Source organism: Syngnathoides biaculeatus, chromosome 22 (genome assembly GCF_019802595.1).
Source record: "Syngnathoides biaculeatus isolate LvHL_M chromosome 22, ASM1980259v1, whole genome shotgun sequence".
In the NCBI taxonomy this organism is placed as follows: Eukaryota; Metazoa; Chordata; class Actinopteri; order Syngnathiformes; family Syngnathidae; genus Syngnathoides; species Syngnathoides biaculeatus.
In genome coordinates, this window is record NC_084661.1 from 12381148 (window position 1) to 12399417 (window position 18270).

General features: G+C 44.1%; 1 protein-coding gene across 11 annotated transcripts in view; it reads left to right on the forward strand.

Moving 5' to 3' along the window:
• Positions 1–18270, forward strand: part of si:ch73-103b11.2 (myosin phosphatase Rho-interacting protein) — a 44962-nt gene that overhangs the window by 24105 nt on the left and 2587 nt on the right. For 2 of the 11 annotated variants that reach the window (XM_061810028.1, XM_061810029.1), the window contains 18 exons: positions 442–760; positions 1195–1732; positions 3728–3869; positions 3989–4102; positions 5728–5784; positions 5901–5969; positions 6045–6134; positions 7854–7963; positions 9045–9780; positions 10184–10300; positions 11059–14763; positions 15372–15519; positions 15595–15700; positions 16181–16340; positions 16426–16533; positions 16619–16705; positions 17621–17783; positions 17942–18027. In XM_061810028.1, the coding sequence (XP_061666012.1) occupies positions 442–760; positions 1195–1732; positions 3728–3869; positions 3989–4102; positions 5728–5784; positions 5901–5969; positions 6045–6134; positions 7854–7963; positions 9045–9780; positions 10184–10300; positions 11059–14763; positions 15372–15519; positions 15595–15700; positions 16181–16340; positions 16426–16533; positions 16619–16705; positions 17621–17783; positions 17942–18027 (6855 nt within the window). Of the gene's footprint in view, positions 1–441; positions 761–1194; positions 1733–3727; positions 3870–3988; positions 4103–5727; positions 5785–5900; positions 5970–6044; positions 6135–7853; positions 7964–9044; positions 9781–10183; positions 10301–11058; positions 14764–15371; positions 15520–15594; positions 15701–16180; positions 16341–16425; positions 16534–16618; positions 16706–17620; positions 17784–17941; positions 18028–18173; positions 18265–18270 lie in introns of all 11 variants that reach the window. The other 9 variants (XM_061810031.1, XM_061810032.1, XR_009793563.1 and 6 more) reach the window with 8 other exon arrangements.

The following is an 18270-nucleotide window of genomic DNA, read 5'->3' on the forward strand; positions in this document are numbered from 1 at the left end:
TGCATAAAAATGGTGTGGAGACAAACCAATAGTATCAATATGAACTCAACCATATTAAGACATCGCGTGGAACCTCAATAAAGATGGGGGATCATTTGATAAAGCCAAAATATTCCTTACATTGAAGCTTTTTTTTTTTCTTCGAGGCCCGTATTCACCTATGTTATTGTACAATAGAAATACAGTTTTCGAATTATTTGTGTGGCCTGAAACACCCAACACAGTAAAAAGTTACTGTAAATTAGAAAAAAAAAAAGCTTTGATGTTTGAATGTGCTCAATATATTTGCTTTTAGTTGCTTTTATCAAAGACGACACTAAAGGAATTTTAATCTGTTCATCCGCATGATAATAATGTTTTTCTTATTGTTGCCTATCCAGGTTGCCTTCCGTTATCTCGCATTTTTCACTTATTTTTCCTTTTTTTTTTTTTTTCCTCTAGTGTCGTTGTGACCTTGCTTCCCATTTTGTCCTCTCCTCCTCCTTCCCGCTCCTTCCATCCCAAACCCCAATCCAGGAACCGGGCCCCGCCAAGGTGACGGTGACTAGCAGCAGCAGCGCCGCCGGCGGCGGCGGCGGCGGCAGCATCCCGTGTCTGCCTAGCAGCATCGCCGGCGCCGAGCGTGTCCCGATGAGCCGCGCCACTCTGTGGCAGGAGGAGAACCGCTGGAGTCGGGCCACCATCCCCTGTAGCCGCAGCGCCTCGTGTCTCAGCCAACTGGGCCAGAGCCAACCGGACTCCTCTCTCACTACTCAAGATGGTTAGTATCGATGCCCTTCATCTCAAACTTCTCCTAATTTCAAAACTCGCTGTTTGAAGCTCTAATATGATGTGAATGTGACGTTACGCAAACCAGGATCTTTTATTTTTTTTGCTTTTGACGGCATTAATTATTATTATTTTTTTTTTTAACATAACAGTCTTTTTATGAAAAATTTGGTATTTCTGAAATTCACTTACATTGGAATAACTGAACTTTGAATATATGACTATCATGGAAAAAATAAAATTTTATTTCTAAGATTACAGCTTTTTGAACCCCGCAGTTTTTCTACTAAAGATTTGTTTCAATTTCTCTCAAAATTCAGAAATTCTCCCCCGTAAGTTTGAGAATCCTTTCATGCACAGTCTCTAACATTTGCGGACAAAATGTTTGATGAGGAAAACACCAAAAAAATGTTATTTGCATTGCAGACGGTGGCAATATGAGCACTGGACGCAAAGTACGCGTGGAGAGCGGTTACTTTTCCCTGGAGAAAACAAAGTCGGAGCCCTCTCCAAAACCTGCACAGCATTCCCAAGCACTGCAGCCACCCCAGCATCTACCCCTGTCATCAACGTCCTCCTGTTCTTTAGGAGCTCCCAGTCCCAGGTACAATTCTGAACCCGAACCCCCAATTTCCTCCAGTGCTCCCTCCCCAGGAGCCCTTGCGTCCCCTAGCTACTCCACCATCAGCTCCTCCCAGAGCTCGCTGGACTCTGAACCCAGCGGCACTGCACCCACCTGGGAGGGCCGCAGTGGAGGTGGAGGGAACACCACTAGTGTGAATAGTGCAGGAGGTAGAGTAGGTCATACAGGCAGGCAGTATGCAGCACTTTCGGATGTGCCGCGAGCTCGCAGGATCACCTACCGCGAAGCCTTTCATTCTGAGAAAAAGCGACAAGAGCTCAGAGCGCGCGCACGGAGTCCCGGACGCGAAGAGGTGGCTCGGCTATTTGGAGAGGAGCGGAGGTAAGAGCAGATGGACGCATCGCATCTTACATCACAAATATGAGACAACGTTGGCAACAAATCATTAAAGACCCTGTGAAGAGATTTCAGAGATTTATTCATAACATGATTATACATGTGCAAAGAATATGATGCTCCCTTGTGAAGGTCAAACATTAAATTGTTCTTTTGAGGTTTCCTGATATTTTTATTTATTTTTGGGTGGGTAGAATGGTGCATGTTCGATTTCATTGGAGTACACGCTCACTGTAGAGAAAAAGCTTAACATAGCATAGCATTGGTGAGGTTAAAGCATTTTGCTCTCCATATGCACACTTAAAGAGAAAAAGCTTAATGTTGCTTTATGCGCAATCTACATACTGCCATTATTTGTCGCCAAAATGTATGTGGAGATAAATACTTAAACCCACGTCAACCTCTGCAGCATCGGAAAGCATGGAAAGTGTTCGGTCTCCACCAAAGTTTCGGGACATGAGACCCACGTGAGTTTTTGACAGCAAAAGGACCAAAGTATTCTTTTCTTTTGCTCGAGCGGGTCGTGGGCGGCAAGCGACGGCTGCAAGGAACAAGCACTGCGATTCTGCACATTACTTGTTTTTCTTTGATTTGGGTTTTATGATTGAAAACCCCTAATTTAAATCATAATTAAAATTTGATTAACTGCCCATTCAGTTTGTTAAAAGTGTAAACGTCTTTGTCCTAAATACACTCTTTGTGGTGTCTGAAATTTAGAAGTTATTTATTTTTCCTTTACTTTCGGGACTTTAATGATTTGGTATGAAAACAAACTGAGCATGTCAACTGGTGTGGCTTAAAGCAGTGTTTCCCAACCTTTATTGAGCAAAGCATGTATTGTACTAATACAGAAATCTCACAGAAAAAATACCCCAAAAATGGAACAAAAATGATCAACATACATATCCTGAAATCTCATCTGTTTACTCCCAAATGTAAATTATTCAGCGTCATATCTTTGTCATCTAGTTGAACAGTGATGATATACTCACAGGAATTTAAACACAGAGATCGTCAGTATTTTTTTTAAATAATTTCCCACGGCACACTGAATATTCTCTGGGGCACGGCGGTTGGTAGTCACTGATTTCAAATAGTATGGCAGGATTTATTAACTGTATCTCAGCTCTACCCAGGCGTTGTACTCTCTGTGCCATGACTGATTTGGGGTGTCGAGTGCACGTGTTTCTTTCTTTGCTGTGGGCCCTTTCACTCTTGCTGCCTTTGCTAGATGGTTTTGTTGTTTTGATCTTTTCCAGGGGCTTCTGAACGGAGCTCATGAGAGCTCCTGCTCAACCAACCCCTCCACCTCTGTCCCAATGCTGTTCCCTGCTGGTCACCGTCGATACCTGCTTTCTATCATTTCACCTCTTCTCCGCCTGGGAGCACACTCAAACATTTATCATTTTTAATGCACATGCTCATGTTACTGTAATCACACATTGGTTTTCTTCTCTTTTCTGACGCAACATTCGCACATTAACCGATTTTCTCAAGGTAATGCCTCTCTAAGTTGTCATTACTTCTGCAAATTGCTTGATCCACCATCCTAGACATTTCATTCTTTAAGATATAACTGCAGAATACAATTTTAACAATATCCTCTTTGATGTGTCTTCAGGTTCGTCTCTTGGGGGAGAGACCTCATTAAGTTGCACATTGTTTTCCATCAAGGGGGCTTTAAGTCGAATGATTTCATAAGTCACATTGTCGCTGTGTATCAGTGTAATAAGTTGAAAATCTGTAGATCATGGACTCAAATTTTTGGCTCAAATTTCCTTGTGGTGTTTTTTTTTTTTTTTTTTCAACTTTTTTTAAGAGCAATTCTGCCAGCATGGTAATGTATTTTTCATGCTGAACTTTGTTGGTATATAGGATTCTTTAACACTACTGTTTATGATATTTAACATAGTGTGTGGTTTTTTTTTTTTTTGTTTTTTTTTTTTACTGATTAGAGGAATGCTCTGCTCTCTTCCTCAGGCGTTCGCAAGTCATCGGAAGATTTGAGGAGGGTCCAAATGTTGAGCGCATGGACACGAGCAGCTCTAGTGAGCTGTCAACAAACGCCAGTAATGTCCAGCGACAAGGCCGCAGTGAGAGACGCTATCTGGCAGACAAACATGTATGCATACCTCTGTACTGAAATGTTGAAAACAATTTCCCCGAGTGCTGAATTTACTTGGATTGTGATGCACTGACCTCACTGACGGATCAATTTATGTGTGTATGTTGCCGTTGTAGGACATGTCATCATTGGATGCAGGAAAAGACCGCGCAGTCCCGCATGTGTCCACCTCCGCAAACTTAAGAAGAGCCAAATCACTTGACCGCAGAGCCACAGAGTCCTCAATGACTGTGAGTTCCTGCATCGCTTCCCCAAGGAAGACGTGGTTTTCATGTACTGTAAACGAAGAGAACATTAATTGTACATGACCTGAGCCATCTGGTTCCACGACTGCAAGTGAACGTGGCCTGATGTCGGTCTGCCTTAATAAAATGTTAGTTATGACTCGGTGAGCAATAAACCGTGACAAAAGTCAATAATAGAACGGAAGAATAGATTTCACCTCACATTTCTTGACTGTTAAATGACCTGGTTGTCATAATTTGTTAATCCCTGGAAGCGGGCCAAGGGTGAAGGAGAAGGTGATTGGGATAACAGCTTTAAAAGATCATCTTGTCACCAGATCAACAGACCAAAATATACCAAAACATTATTGTTATATACAAGACTTAGAATCAAAAGTCATATGGGGAGGGGAATAAAGATGTATTTTTAGGACATGACAACTCTATGATGAAGAATACATATTTTTGTTTTTCTGAACTTCATTTGTTACAAAATGACCTTTTTTCATTGGACTTTGACTTCAGTGTCATAATATTACAACCTAATGTTGGTAATACATTACTTAATTCTATGTCCCCGCATTGTTTTTGTTCGTGCAAGTATTGTAACTAAAGAATACAAATGAATTCTCCTAGTGTTACGTTTAAAAAAAAAAAAAAAAAAAACATTTATTGTATCACTCAACTTTTTGCTTGAAAATAAGCGTTTTTTAAAACTTCAAGCCTCTGCGTTGTCGTTGTTTAAATGTCGTTAGGATTTTGAGAGGGTCATTGGAAAACTTTTGCCACTGTTCCTGGAGCCAAATAGTTTGAGGCCCCTTCCTTCAGTTAACATACTTGTAATTTCCCATGATACATTTCACACCGTTTACACATTCCATACTATGAATACATGTGTAAAAGTATCCTTTACGCCTACAAGTGGGATTAAGGTGTTCACCACCAAGCTGCTTAAGGTTGCAAAGGTTGTCCCTCCCGAGGACCGACTCTTGCACGTCAGCTACTGACACCCGGGTCTGCTCAGAGATTCCCGGTAATCAGTGTGGCCGGTTTCTGCGATTGAGTTGCAGCTGCCAGGAGCCCCACCCACCTACCCGTTCACTCCCACACACTGACAGCACTGCCGCCACTGCTACTGCTGTGTTATAAATAGCCGACTCAGGGGCAGTGGCAGTCGAGCGTTGTGTTCCCCCCGGGGTAGAGAGAGAGGGGGAGAGAGAGAGGAGCGGATTGTCAACACATGAAGTGAAGGCAGTTAAGTGTCACAATGACTCTCTGCCAGACTGTGACGCCGCACCTGATGAAGCTAAACAAAAACAAGGTACCGTAGAGTGCACAGACACAGGCCTGGTTTGGACTTATTTTTGAGTTACAGCTTGGTTTTTGACGTGTAGCAGTTTATGCAACAGTCGGTCTCCTGTCGTCACCTTTTGACAGCTCTGTTGGCTTGGCTCAGTTTGTAAACTGAATGTTGCACACGCATTAAAGCAGTTTAGCGTAAAGTCGATTGCATTTGCTAGATTCACGCAAACAAGGGGTCTTGTTGCACTAACCCAACCCACAACGGAATTAATGGCCATTGGGATTTGGACCAGATTGTATTTATTAAATGACTGCTGTCGTTACTGCAGCCTGATCTGCTGAACTTCAAAAAAGGATGGATGACCAAGCTGTACGAGGACGGAATGGTAATCATCGTGTCATTATGTCATAACATCTGTGTCCCCTCCACTACACCATTTCTATGCATAGCTAACTGCTGAAGTCGCTTGACTGTTTGCCCCCCTTTCCCCCCCGCTTACAGTGGAAGAAACACTGGTTTGTCCTCACAGATCAGAGTCTGCGGTACTACAAGGACTCAATAGCTGAGGAGGTGAGAAGTCTTTAAACGTCTCAGCCATTCCAAATTGTACATGTCGTGCGTTTCTTTTTTTTTTTTTTTTTTCAGGCTTCAGAACTGGACGGTGAGGTCGATCTTTCCACATGTTATGACGTCAAAGAGTTCCCCGTCCAGAGGAATTACGGCTTCCAAATCCTGGTCAGTGTGCATTTGCGACATCAATTGCGTTGCGTCATTGATCACCAGTGAGGGATTGAGCGCATTGTTGACTCCGTTAGCTGTGCTGTGTGTCGCCGGTCTATAAACAGATTTTAGACCCCATGTGGTGCAACTTAAGGTATCAGGTTTTGCTGTTTCTCTTTTTGAAGTGATTCTTTGTCTGTCATGAAGGATGCCATCTGACTTGTCATCTCAGTATGACATCACAGTCTAAATCTGCCTCAGTGGTTACTAGCCTCCACTTGCCGCTGTGAACCCACATAGTCCCCTCATCCTACATAATCATTATAGAGTATAACATGTCTACTATAGAATTTTCTCTTCACGGCTGTTAAACATTTTAAGACCTTTGGCCATATATAGTGTGACATATTAAATGTCCATAATATCCCGTTTATGACCAGATTTGATTTCAGCCCATTTGAGAACACTAGCAATGAGTTCATGAGCTTTTGTTTACATTTACTTTGACTATCTTTCTTGGCTATTTTTTGGCAGGTGTCAGAAATAGAGTCGTCCAGGAGATAGTCATGTCTTTGGCGTAGAAGAACATGGGTTTTGTGTCAAGAGATTAATAACTCCAATATTTATATCCAGAATTCCTTACCACGTTGAGGCTGAAGGAGGATGCACTGTAGAGTTCAGACTGACATTTCACGTTAATGGAGAACTGCTGTACGTTGGTCTTTTGAATATTACAGTTAATACTCGCATGGCACGGGAAGTTAAGCCAAGACTGCATCAGTTGGAAGAGTGTCATAGTTTTCTGCGCTTTTCTTTTTATACACAATTACGTTCAGGCTCTTGCAAGTGAAATTTGACGGCCCTTGTAATTGCTCGACTGTCAATTAATATAAGGGTTGATTGAGAAGTTTTATTTGTTCTGTGACCATGACTGTAATTTAAAACTGGTGTATCTGAAATCATATTTCCCCGTTGCTACATTTTTCCATTACTCTAATTCAGTTTACATTGGGCTACCTCTCTGGAGTGTGCTTCTCGGCCACCTCTAGTGGTCCCATAAGATTGTTTGTTCTTTGTAGAGGATAAAGAATATATACCCGTGAGAGTGCGTACATTTTTACGTGTTGGTCCACCATTTGTGTTCAAATATTTGGTTCAAGGGTCTTAACACCACAACAGTTATTTTCTTTGTTTAGTTTGATAGTCAACTTAATCTGGAAGTGGCAGAAGTATTATTTATTAGCTGCCAAACTGCTGCTTCTTGTGGTGGCCCGAGAAATGCGTCGCCCTGAAACTGGGAATGATGTATTTGAAGCAGGCACACCCACAGTACATTCAGTCAACCATTTGAATCGTTTCCATGAAGTTATTTGGCACTGTCAAAAAATAGCCAGGTGCCAATGCAAACGGTTTAGTTGGACAAAAGCCTGTAGGGTACAGTTAAGGTTGTGTTGATTGCCTCAATAATAGTCCTTAGAATCATATAAAAAGCAATAATTGGACCATGGAGTTGGAGCGGGGGGGTAAAGCCCTGCACGCTCCAATGTATTTGTCAAATAGGTGTAAAAAATAAGGGTAGTGTAATGTGCATGAAGTATAAATGTAGTTTGCATTACATAGTGTGTTCCACGTGCACTAAGACAACCCTACGATGTGGTTGTATTGACAGTCTCAGTTGAATTTGCTTCATCCTCCTTGTCATTCAATTGTCGGCCATGTCCGTTCTGTTGTCAGTGTAAAGAAGGCGCGTGCACCCTGTCAGCCATGACCTCGGGAATCCGACGCAACTGGATCCAGGCCATCTTGAAGAACGCTCGACCCTCCATCGCCCCCGATGTCACTCGGTAATACCAAGAGAGGTTGAACGCTTGGCCTTTGGTAGATGCAAACGCCACTCTTCTCACCTACTTGAACTTAATTCCTCTCTCCTCATTACCCTCTGTTTCCTCCCCCTCCTTCTCCTCCTCCCCTCAACCGGTGTTTACAACTTGCTTCCAGGAAAAACATCTCACTGAAACTATCCGTTCTGAAGCCCAGGTTGGGAAAACTTGTGTTGAATATCGCCTGCCCCCCACCACCACCACCACCACCTTTCTCCTCAAAAGTGATGTCATTGCCCCGCAATGTCTGCCCTGACATGTCTGTCGTGCTGCCCTATTTCATTTGACGTTGAGTCATGTCTCCTTGTCCGTTGGGCCGCCGTATAGCCAAACAGTAATCAAATCAACAAACTCGAATAACCCTGCTCGCTCATCCTTGATCAACAGCAACTAACTATTAGGAATGAAAATGTAAACCTTCCTTGTCTGTAATGTTAAGTATGCCAAGTATTATTTTGGATTGTGTGAATAAACACACTCTTGCTTGCATAAACAGGGTAAACGTTGATCTCTCCAAGATGTGGTATATTTGGCCTTTCTGCGTAGACACACGCTCACCACAGATAGCCCTCTCATTATTGAGCGCGGTTTCTTCTCAGTTCCCCACACTGACCAAACTCAACGCCTCAACATGATGATGTTATGAAGTATATTAGTCGGTTGTGACACATTTTAAAAACTGTCCATCAACTAAACACGGCTATCCGTCCAGTTACAGCAAATGCGTTCTTCACGTTGAGCCATCGTATAAATGACCTTAACATAGCGGCTGAAGGAAGGCGTCTGCCCTCGGGTTTATTTTAGCTTGTGTGTGTAAACACTAAAGCTGCTTTCAGCCCAACACCTAGTGTGCCTTACAAGTGTTTGGATTTTCATGTGTCTAACCATGTGTCTGTTTTTTTTTTTTAAAAAACACAATTGAACGATGCTCGGCTGTCAATCACTGTGTTCTTTTTGACAGCAAAGCTTCAGCTTCCAATGATGTAAATACATCGGTAAAGTCATATGAGTGATATATATATATATTTTTTTTCCCCCCTTTCAGATCTGTTGCAGAGGAGAAAATAAAAACACAGGTGCTGCTGGAGCCCTGTCACCAGGTCAAGACTGAGCCAAGCCCCGGTTCTGAGCCCACCAAGACCGATGCCCAGAGGCACCTCACCGGCAACGGGGCCGCCACCCCTCCCTCCGAGCCTCGGAAAAGCAGGGTTCGGGAACGCCGACGGGAGGGCCGCTCAAAGACTTATGACTGGTCCGAGTTCAAAATTGAAAAGGCAGACGAGCCGGCGAAGGAGCGAGCTGACACTGTTGACCTCAGCTCGTCACTTTCCACGACCGCACCCTGCTCCTCTATTTCCTCCTCTCTTTCCTCGTCGTCATCCTCGCCCGTCTCTACCTCTTCTGTGCAAACCCCCTGTGTATCAGAAGCCCACCCCCCCTTGACAATAGAAGATAACATTAGGGTGTGCACCCCAAGCCACTTGACAAATACTGCTCTGGTTACATCCACATTGACCACAACATCTCCCGTGCATCCATCGTTACCTGAACGTCAAGAGCAAGGACGGATGGAAGTAGACCACCCTATTGCCTCGCTCAATGTCGAGGAAGATAAATTCAACGTAACTTCAGGCGTGAAGGAGGAGATTGAGCAGCGGTGGCATCAGGTGGAAACGACACCACTGAGGGAAGAGAAACAAGTGCCCATCAGCACGGCTACGGATAACTCCGGCGCTGATAGACTGCCCGCACACGAGCTCGCTGCACTGCTCGACAAAGAGGTAGGAGATGAGAATCTGAGAACGGCATACACGCTACTCACAAAGGCTTTCAGGTGAAATTGCAGGGAAAAGCTAAAAATGTAGGAAACATTTTTTTCCTTTCGCTTTTGAATGCATTTTTCGAACTGTTCAGTGTTTCAGTACTTTTTGCACAACTTTGTTGTCAGAAGTAATGGAGACTGGAAGAGTGATGGAAAAGTGGATATATCCTTGTAAATTTTCATGCATCACGTGAATTTTGCTGTTGAGCTGTGCTGTACACCTCTAATTGTGGGAAAAAAAATTCCCAAGTTGTTCAGTTCACCTGTAAATTTCATGTAAAATGTCACCTGAAAGCTAAATAGCTTTTTTTTTTAGCGTGTGTGTGAGATGTGTAAAATCGTTGTGTCTAAATCGTTGTCAGTTGGGACAGAAGCAAAAAGAGCTGGACCAACTTCAGAGACAGAACAGTATGTTAAAGGAGCAGCTGGAAGATGCGCTCGGAAGAGAACATAGTGCCAGAGATGGCTATATCCTGCAGGTAAGACCTTAGGTGAAGTCGAATGGCCGACAATATCGTACCACTGGTCACAGTTTGGGCGTAGAAATGTTGGGATTTTGTATTGCAATCTGCTTTCTCAATATATTTGTCTTATATATAACGTGTATGGAATTCTACTAACTGGTGTGGGTTCTCTTCTGGAACTTATATGCATGGTTGTCGTGTTCAGCATGTTTTTTGTTTTGTTTACTAATGATTTGCTACGGAGTTTCACATCTCCTGGGAATAATGATTTAACTGATATACTCGAGGTAAGAAACTTTCTCCAAGGGCCTTGCGCTGTGCTTTTTCTTGGTTTCATCTATGCTTGGTTTCATCTGTGCTGCCTTTTTTTGTATCCTGGTTTTGGTGTATTTTGCATGTATTCTGCTTGTCTTGTAGAGTGCATTCCTGACCGAATGGCTCTTTGGAAACTACTGGCTTATGAGTGTTCAACGGGGGTTTTTTTTTGTTGTTTTTACTTTTATTTTATCACATGACAAAAGTCTTGGAAATAGTTTGGTTTACTATATCCATCACCCCTTTTTTATGCTGTACACTGGGCTATACACTTATGTAGTGTTTGTTCTCTTATAGCTTTTATATCACCTGAAAAAGCACAGTGGAAGCTTTGGTGAGGAAAAAAAAAATCTTGACATGAGATTGGTATTGAGAAACATGAGATGTGGTTCTCCGTAACAGAGAGGGAAAGTGAGGCAATGCAATTAATCAAACTTGTCTCATCAATCTCTTTCAAGAGTGCAACACCTCCTTCCTCTTCACCGCACAGAGTCCCATGGCAACATTTGCACAAGCTGAACCAAGACTTGCAGGGCGAATTAGAGTCCCAAAAGCGCAAGCAAGACCTCGCCCAGCAGCAGATTCAAAAACTGAAGAGAAGCTACACTGAAGCCCAGACGGCTGTGGACCGCCATGAAGGTGATATCCAAGCTCTGCAGTGTAAGCTGGCATGTGCGTTGGCTGAAATCCTAGCAAGTGAACAAGCTGTGGTCCGTATGCGCAATGAACTCAAGCTGGAGCAAGACCGTTCAAAAGAGCAAGAGGAGGAATACGGACGCAGTGAGGCCACCTTACGAGCCCAGCTAAAGGACAGTGAAACTAGACTTCGTGAGGTCGAGGCCAGCCTTTTAGAGAGAAACCAGGCACTTAGGCATCTAGAGCACCAACAGGCCCTTCAGCGAGACCATACGAGAGAGATCCAGAGGTTACAGGAAAGACTGCAAGAGGTGACTGGGAGACTGCACGCTACAGAAGAAGGTCAGGCGCTGAAGAAGGAACGCCTGAAACAGGAGCAGCATAGCATTCAGGAGAGTCACGAAAGAGAGAGGCAAAATCTGTGTCGAAGAATAACTGAAGCTGAGACTGCACAGAAGGAAATGGAGGACAGACTATTAGAGGCCGAACAGCAGGTCGAGGCCCTGTTAAGAGGGAGGCAGGCCTCAGCAGGAATGGAGCACAGTGAGGAATTACTGAACTTGCAAGAGGAACTTGCTCAGAAGACCAACATGTTGGAGTCACTGAGGGAAAGTGTGCGAATCCTAGAAGAAGAAAAAGGTCTGCTCACATGCCGTTGTCATGAGCTCCAAAACCAGATTGCAGAGGCAGACCGGGAGGTAAGCAAGCTTCACAATCGCCTTGAAACAGAGGAGGCAGATTATTGCGCTCTGGAAAACTCTTATGAGAGGGCCACCCAAGAGTTTCAGAGAATGAGTCAATTCCTCAGGGAGAAGGAGGAAGAGATTCGTCAGACAAAGGAAATGTACGAAAGGCTCATGGAACGCAAGGAGGAGGACTTGAAAGAGGCTCTTGTTAAAATGACTCTACTTGGCAACAGCTTGGAGGAAACTGAACAGAAGCTGCAAGCTAAGGAAGACCTTCTGTGTCGAATGAGTCAAAGTCTGTTATATCAAGTTGAGCCCGGCAGTGCTGAACAAAATCTAAAAGCCAAACTTGTGGTCGCAGAGAACCGCATTGTAGAGCTTGAGCAGCACCTCAATGCACTGCAGCTGGGCTATGCTGATCTGCACTTAAAGAGGAAACAAGTCCAAGAGCAGAGGATCCGGGAACATATTAACACCTCAGCTGTTTTTACTTCCAATGTTGAGTCCTCACTGTCATTCGCCAATGTCTCCAAAAGTGAGGACTCCACAGATAAGGATTCTCAAATTAAGCGACCAAGAATTCGTTTTGCCAATATTCAGTGCCAAAAATATAACAACCTGGAATACCTGGACGATTGCCATACCTTCTATGACGCAAGAGAAGATGTTAACCAGAAAGACCTTGATCTAGCTGAAGCAGTTTCCTCCCCTGATACGCCGTTTCCACATGCTAGTGACTCTGAGAAATTTATCTCCATTGTACATGCCCTAGAAACTAAACTGCTCGCTACTGAGGAAAAACTAAAAAATCTCACTCGAAATTTACAGGAACAGCGTTCCGCACATGTTGAAGACATGTCCAAGAAAGAGCTGATGATGGTTGAAAACCAGCCCTTAGAATGTGACAGTGGGCCCCAGATAACTGATGTCAATAATCCTTATGCCAAGGCCCTCCTTTGTGTGGAATCAAGTCGAGAGAGAGTCAAGGCCATTCTCTCTAGTTCTCTCGATAACACTGATTCACAGCTTCAGTCGTTGTCAGAGGTGGAAAATGAGCTATTTAGTGCATCAGTGTATATCCGCCACGGACAAAAGACCTTTGAGGAACAATCACCACATCGTGCTCCGACTCAAATGTCAGAACCGTTAGATAAAGAAGCAATTCATCTCTTTGCCAAAACGCTTTCTTTTGAAGCCCTCGTGTTGAATAAAATGGCTATGCTGGTGCAGACATCAGAGTCTGACCTCCTCCAAACACTTTCTGCAATATGGGAAGATATAGAGAACGTGACACGCGACAAAGATTGTTTAGCAGTAGTTTATGCAGACGTCCTGACCAGAAAGTTAATGTTGGAGAATACATTCTTGAAAAACCTGGAGAGAGAGGCGACACCATGTGACGATTCAAACATCGCTGGATCGCAAGCAGCCAGTATAACAGCTGATGCGGACATAAATACATCGGCTATTTTCAATACCATAATCAAAGCAGAACTGTCCTACTCTATTCAGAACTTAAAACTTGGCTACGAAGAGAAATTCAGGCGTCTTGAAGCGGAGCTGGCCGAAGCCCACCACAAACTCCAGCAAAGGGAAGCGGCTTTGAAAGCAATTATCGACGCATCCAAGAGGTCTGACTTGAAAAGTGTTATAAAAGAAGTAAAAACGAACTTTGGCTTCAGTAAACAAAAGTTAGCAGATATATGCCCACCTGAACTTGCTCCATACAAGGAGCAGATAGAAACGCAAGAAGCCCGGGACCTTGCGGAAAAAATCGTCGAACGGCATTTGGTTGAGAAAATACCGTGTTGTGGGGTTGACTCCGTTGAGTCTCTTCAGACCGCACATGACAGCCTGGCTACTGAACTTCGACAACAGGCAGCAAAGCTCCACAAGTATGCCCAAGAAATACAAAGCACTGGGAACCATTCCGAACTGGCTAAAATGATCATTGCACTTTTAGTGCCCCAGACGTCACATATGTACACAAGTACATCTCTTTGTATGCGGGAAGCCCTCATCCAGGCTCAGGTGGCTTACGTGGCATGTCGACTACGATCGACGCATGAGCGAAACTTGAGTTGGTGTAAGCAGACTCACCAGGGTATGGATGCTCTCGTGAAGCAGCATGCCTGCAGCGTCAGGGCAATTCAAGAGAAGTATGAAGCGTCCTTTCAGGAGGAGCGTCAGAACTTCACGCAAACACTGGCCAATCTCCAAAAGGAGAACAAAACTCTCAAGACTGAAATCGGCCAACGTTCTAACCAAGTCTCGCAGCAACAAGAGCAACTGGCCATCCTGGAGAAACATTTCCAGGTGCAAATTGAAGAGCTGAAGCAGAAACACCGGCACGAGGTATGCCTAGCTGAGGAAGACCGTGCCTCAACGGAACTGGCCCTCTTGGAGACTGCTACGGAGAGCCAACAGAAGCTGAAGGATCTGCTCGTGGATGTGGACGCCATGAAGGAGCAGCATGAGAGTCACGTGAAAAAACTCCAAGAAGACTTTGAGCAAAGAATCTGTCAGCTCCAATCGATCTACGAAGGCGAGATTGTCAAGTTGCATTCCCGACACCAGGAAGGGATTCGGAATAGCCAAGAGCCACAAGTGGACGAGAGAGACTGCAAGGTGGTGTCGGCACCCATGGAAGAGGAGGAACAAGGCAGGGAGGGGGGAGTGCAGACCATGTCTGAGGGGGACACAATGGTGCTTCTCAAAGACAGGATTCAGGAACTGGAGACTCAGATGAACAGCATGAGGGACGAACTGGAGAACAAGCACCTCGAAGGAGATGTGACCAGCCTGAGGGAAAAATACCAAAGAGACTTTGAAAGTCTTAAGGTTTTTGTTTTTCACTTTTACCCTAGCAATCACAAGTATAGATAGATACATAGATAGATAGAAACCTTTCATTAATATTAACAGCCTATTTGAAATGGGAAATGGTGCAACTTCTCGAACATTTTGCCAAAACTGCAATACCCTAAACCCTATTGCAGGACTGCAGACGTAAATCTGTAGAGGACCTAGTCTTACGAAAAACTGTGCAGCAGACGTGATGCCAGTAATTCAAGTCGTCTGTTCTATTACAGTGTTTTGATTGGATTCTATTGACAAAAAAAATGAAATAAAATAAAAAATCCTGCCTGCTATAGAAGTATACAAAAATGTTAATCAGATGCAATCAGACTTACAAATACTTACTCTGTGTTAACTAAAATGTGTAATTTTAAAATTTGGATGTAATCATTTCTCACTTTCATCAGTGGAATATTAATTCCTCGCTTGTGCTGACTTGCTGCAACTCAATTTTAACTCTTCAACTAGACCTCGCTGGGCTTGAGGTGTTTTCCGCTACCAGTGCTCTTGCATGACTGCATTTAGCCTAGACGTGTATTAAAAACTTGTTTTTTTAAAACCGGACTGAGTTGCCCGAACTCTTTCGCCAGGCCACATGCGAGCGTGGCTTTGCAGCAATGGAGGAAACCCATCACAAGGTGGTTGAAGACCTCCAAAGGCACCACCAGAGGGAGATTTCCAAACTTATGGAGGAGCGAGAGAGGCTCCTCGCCGAGGAAACTGCTGCTACTATTGCTGGTACAAAACTATTTTCGCCCTGAACTGCTTGACTTCACAAGTTGGATATGTACGATCTCTTCTTTTACCTCGTAGCTATCGAAGCTATGAAGAATGCCCACAAAGAGGAACTGGAGAAGAACCAGCGCTCCCAGCTCAGCGGCCTGAACTCTGACATTGATGAACTTCGATTACAATACGAGTACGTTTTCTCGTAGCAGAGGTTGGGCGTAAGTCACGTGAGCGTGAGCCTGAAAGCTTCACTGCCGAAGTCGTTTTTATTTTTTTATTTTTATTTTTCAGAAAAGAAGTAAAAAAACGCAACAAATAGCACAGTCGCCTGGATTCAATCGTTGCGGATTATCATGAACTAGATGACGGAGCGAATGAAAAGGCGTTTAGTTGTTTGTTTTTTGTTTTTTTTTTAAACACCCCAGAAAATCTTCACCAAGTGGAGACCTATAATCGTCTTAAGTGGCTTTTATAGTGTCAAATGAGGTTTATCGTAGTTGTCTTTCAGTTTCATCTTGCCATCGACATTTCCCCAATTTTATGAAAAATACCATCATTGAATCCAATGAAATAATCTTCAGAGTCGTCCCCATTGATAATCAACAATAAAATGCTTATTTATCCTTCCTCCCACATAACGCTTTAACGCTGCGTGCACTTGACCGCGCAGGGAGGAGCTGCAGTCCATCCAGAGGGAGCTGGAGGTTCTGTCCGAGCAGTATTCTCAGAAATGTCTGGAAAACGCCCACCTGGCTCAGGCCCTGGAGGCCGAGAGGCAGGCCCTCAGGCAGTGTCAGCGGGAGAACCAGGAGCTCAACACTCACAACCAGGTTAGAATCCGCGGGCACCTGCACTTTTAACGTCCAAGGGCATTTGGTACCCCAATCTTCCCATTAACTCCGTGCGTCCCAACAGGAACTGAATAACCGTCTGAGCGCGGAGATCACACGGATGCGCTCATGTTTCAGCGGGGAGGCGGCGCTGTCGCCTGTTACGCAAGGCAAAGACGTCTACGAACTGGAGGTACGGAAGCGGGCTCGAGCACACGGGCTTAAAAAGCTTTGTTACTTCATCACGTCTTTCCCCTTCCTCTCTCGCCACCCTGAAGGTGTTGCTTCGAATCAAGGAGTCGGAGATTCAGTATCTTAAACAAGAAATCCATTCTTTGAAGGATGAGCTGCAGTCGGCTCTGCGGGTGAGTAGATGGAGGGTGACTGTTTTTAAATCCCCGTATGAGAACTTAAACTTTGGTACCTAAGTACCCATGCATACACTCAGGGAGGGTGGGAAAAAAAAAAAAAAAAACATAAATCTGTGGATAGTCTTCTGGAAGGGCTGCTTTAGAACATCATTATAGGCAGTCACAAAAACCCTACTGATGTCCACAAACTCATTTACCGTAATTTCCAGCCTACAAGCCGCAACTTTTTTCAACCCTGCGGTTTATGCGGTGATGTGCATTTTTTTTTTTTTTCTAACGGCCGCAAGGGGGCACTCGAGCGGATAAAGGTAAGAATGACACCGGTGGACTATATGTGCCGAGAAAGTGACTTTTACCAGCCCTGTTAGCGCTGCGCTAGCGTGTTGCTGCTGTGTTACTGGCATGTGTCAGTGATATTTATCTGTGTTATTTTAATCGGCCCTGTTAGCGTTAGCATTAGCGCTAGCACATTGCTAGCTTTAGCGCAGCACTAACGTTAGCTTTCTTTGTAAATATCTCGTGTTTGAATGTGGCACTTGCAGCCTTTACACAGTTGCGGGGTATGTATGTACCAAATGATATTTCCATTACAAATGTACTCGGTGAGGTTTATAACCAGGTGCGCTCCGTAGGCCGGGAATTACGGTATTTATAATCCATACATACTGTATGTAATATAATGATACCCGGTACTTCTAATTTTAAGAACTTATGCATAACCAGTCATAGAAATACTTGGAGATGAAATGTGCTGACACAAAAAGAATTATTGACATTTTGGCATACTGAGAACAAGCGTTAGTTTGCTTGATTTGAGATATTTAATCATGGATGGGCTCAATTTTTGTAGCGTAGGAATCACTGCTGTAAAGGATACAAGATGAAATAATTCACGGGCCATCCAAACAGGACAAGAAATACGCCACGGACAAATATAAAGACATCTACACGGAGCTGAGCATCGTGAAAGCGAAGGCCGACTGCGATATCGGCAAACTGAAGGAGAAGCTGCTCATTGCCACGGAAGCGTTGGGCGAGAGGACCGTCGACGGGACGGTCACGTCTGGATATGGTAAATGTCATTTATTGTTATGTGACATCCAAACAGTGGAACCTCTGGACTGGAAACACAGTTTTAATCGGCATTCCGGAACATCCTTCGAGACTCCACTGTATCTGTAATGATTCAACGAATGACGTAACACTGGGCTTGTTTTTTGTCTTTGGAAGACATCATGAAATCCAAAAGTAACCCCGACTTCACGAAAAAAGAACTAGCACCGACCTCCAAGCCTTCCAGAGGTGTCAGGTCAAAGGCAAGTGTCAATCTTTTTTGTTTCTTTTTTGTTGCCATTTTGTCTTTTTGTATTTTACGTGTCCAAGTGGTCAAATTCCTTCACTCGTCGAGTCGGTGCCAGCAACGAGTCCTGCGTGTTTGTCACGTGTGTGCTTTGTCCACCAGTCTGTCACTGAACAGGTCTCGCGGGACAGCTGACCCTTCCCGTGTGGGTCTTAGGCCCTCCCCCCAAAACCCGCCTCGACTTTCGCCGTAGGTATAC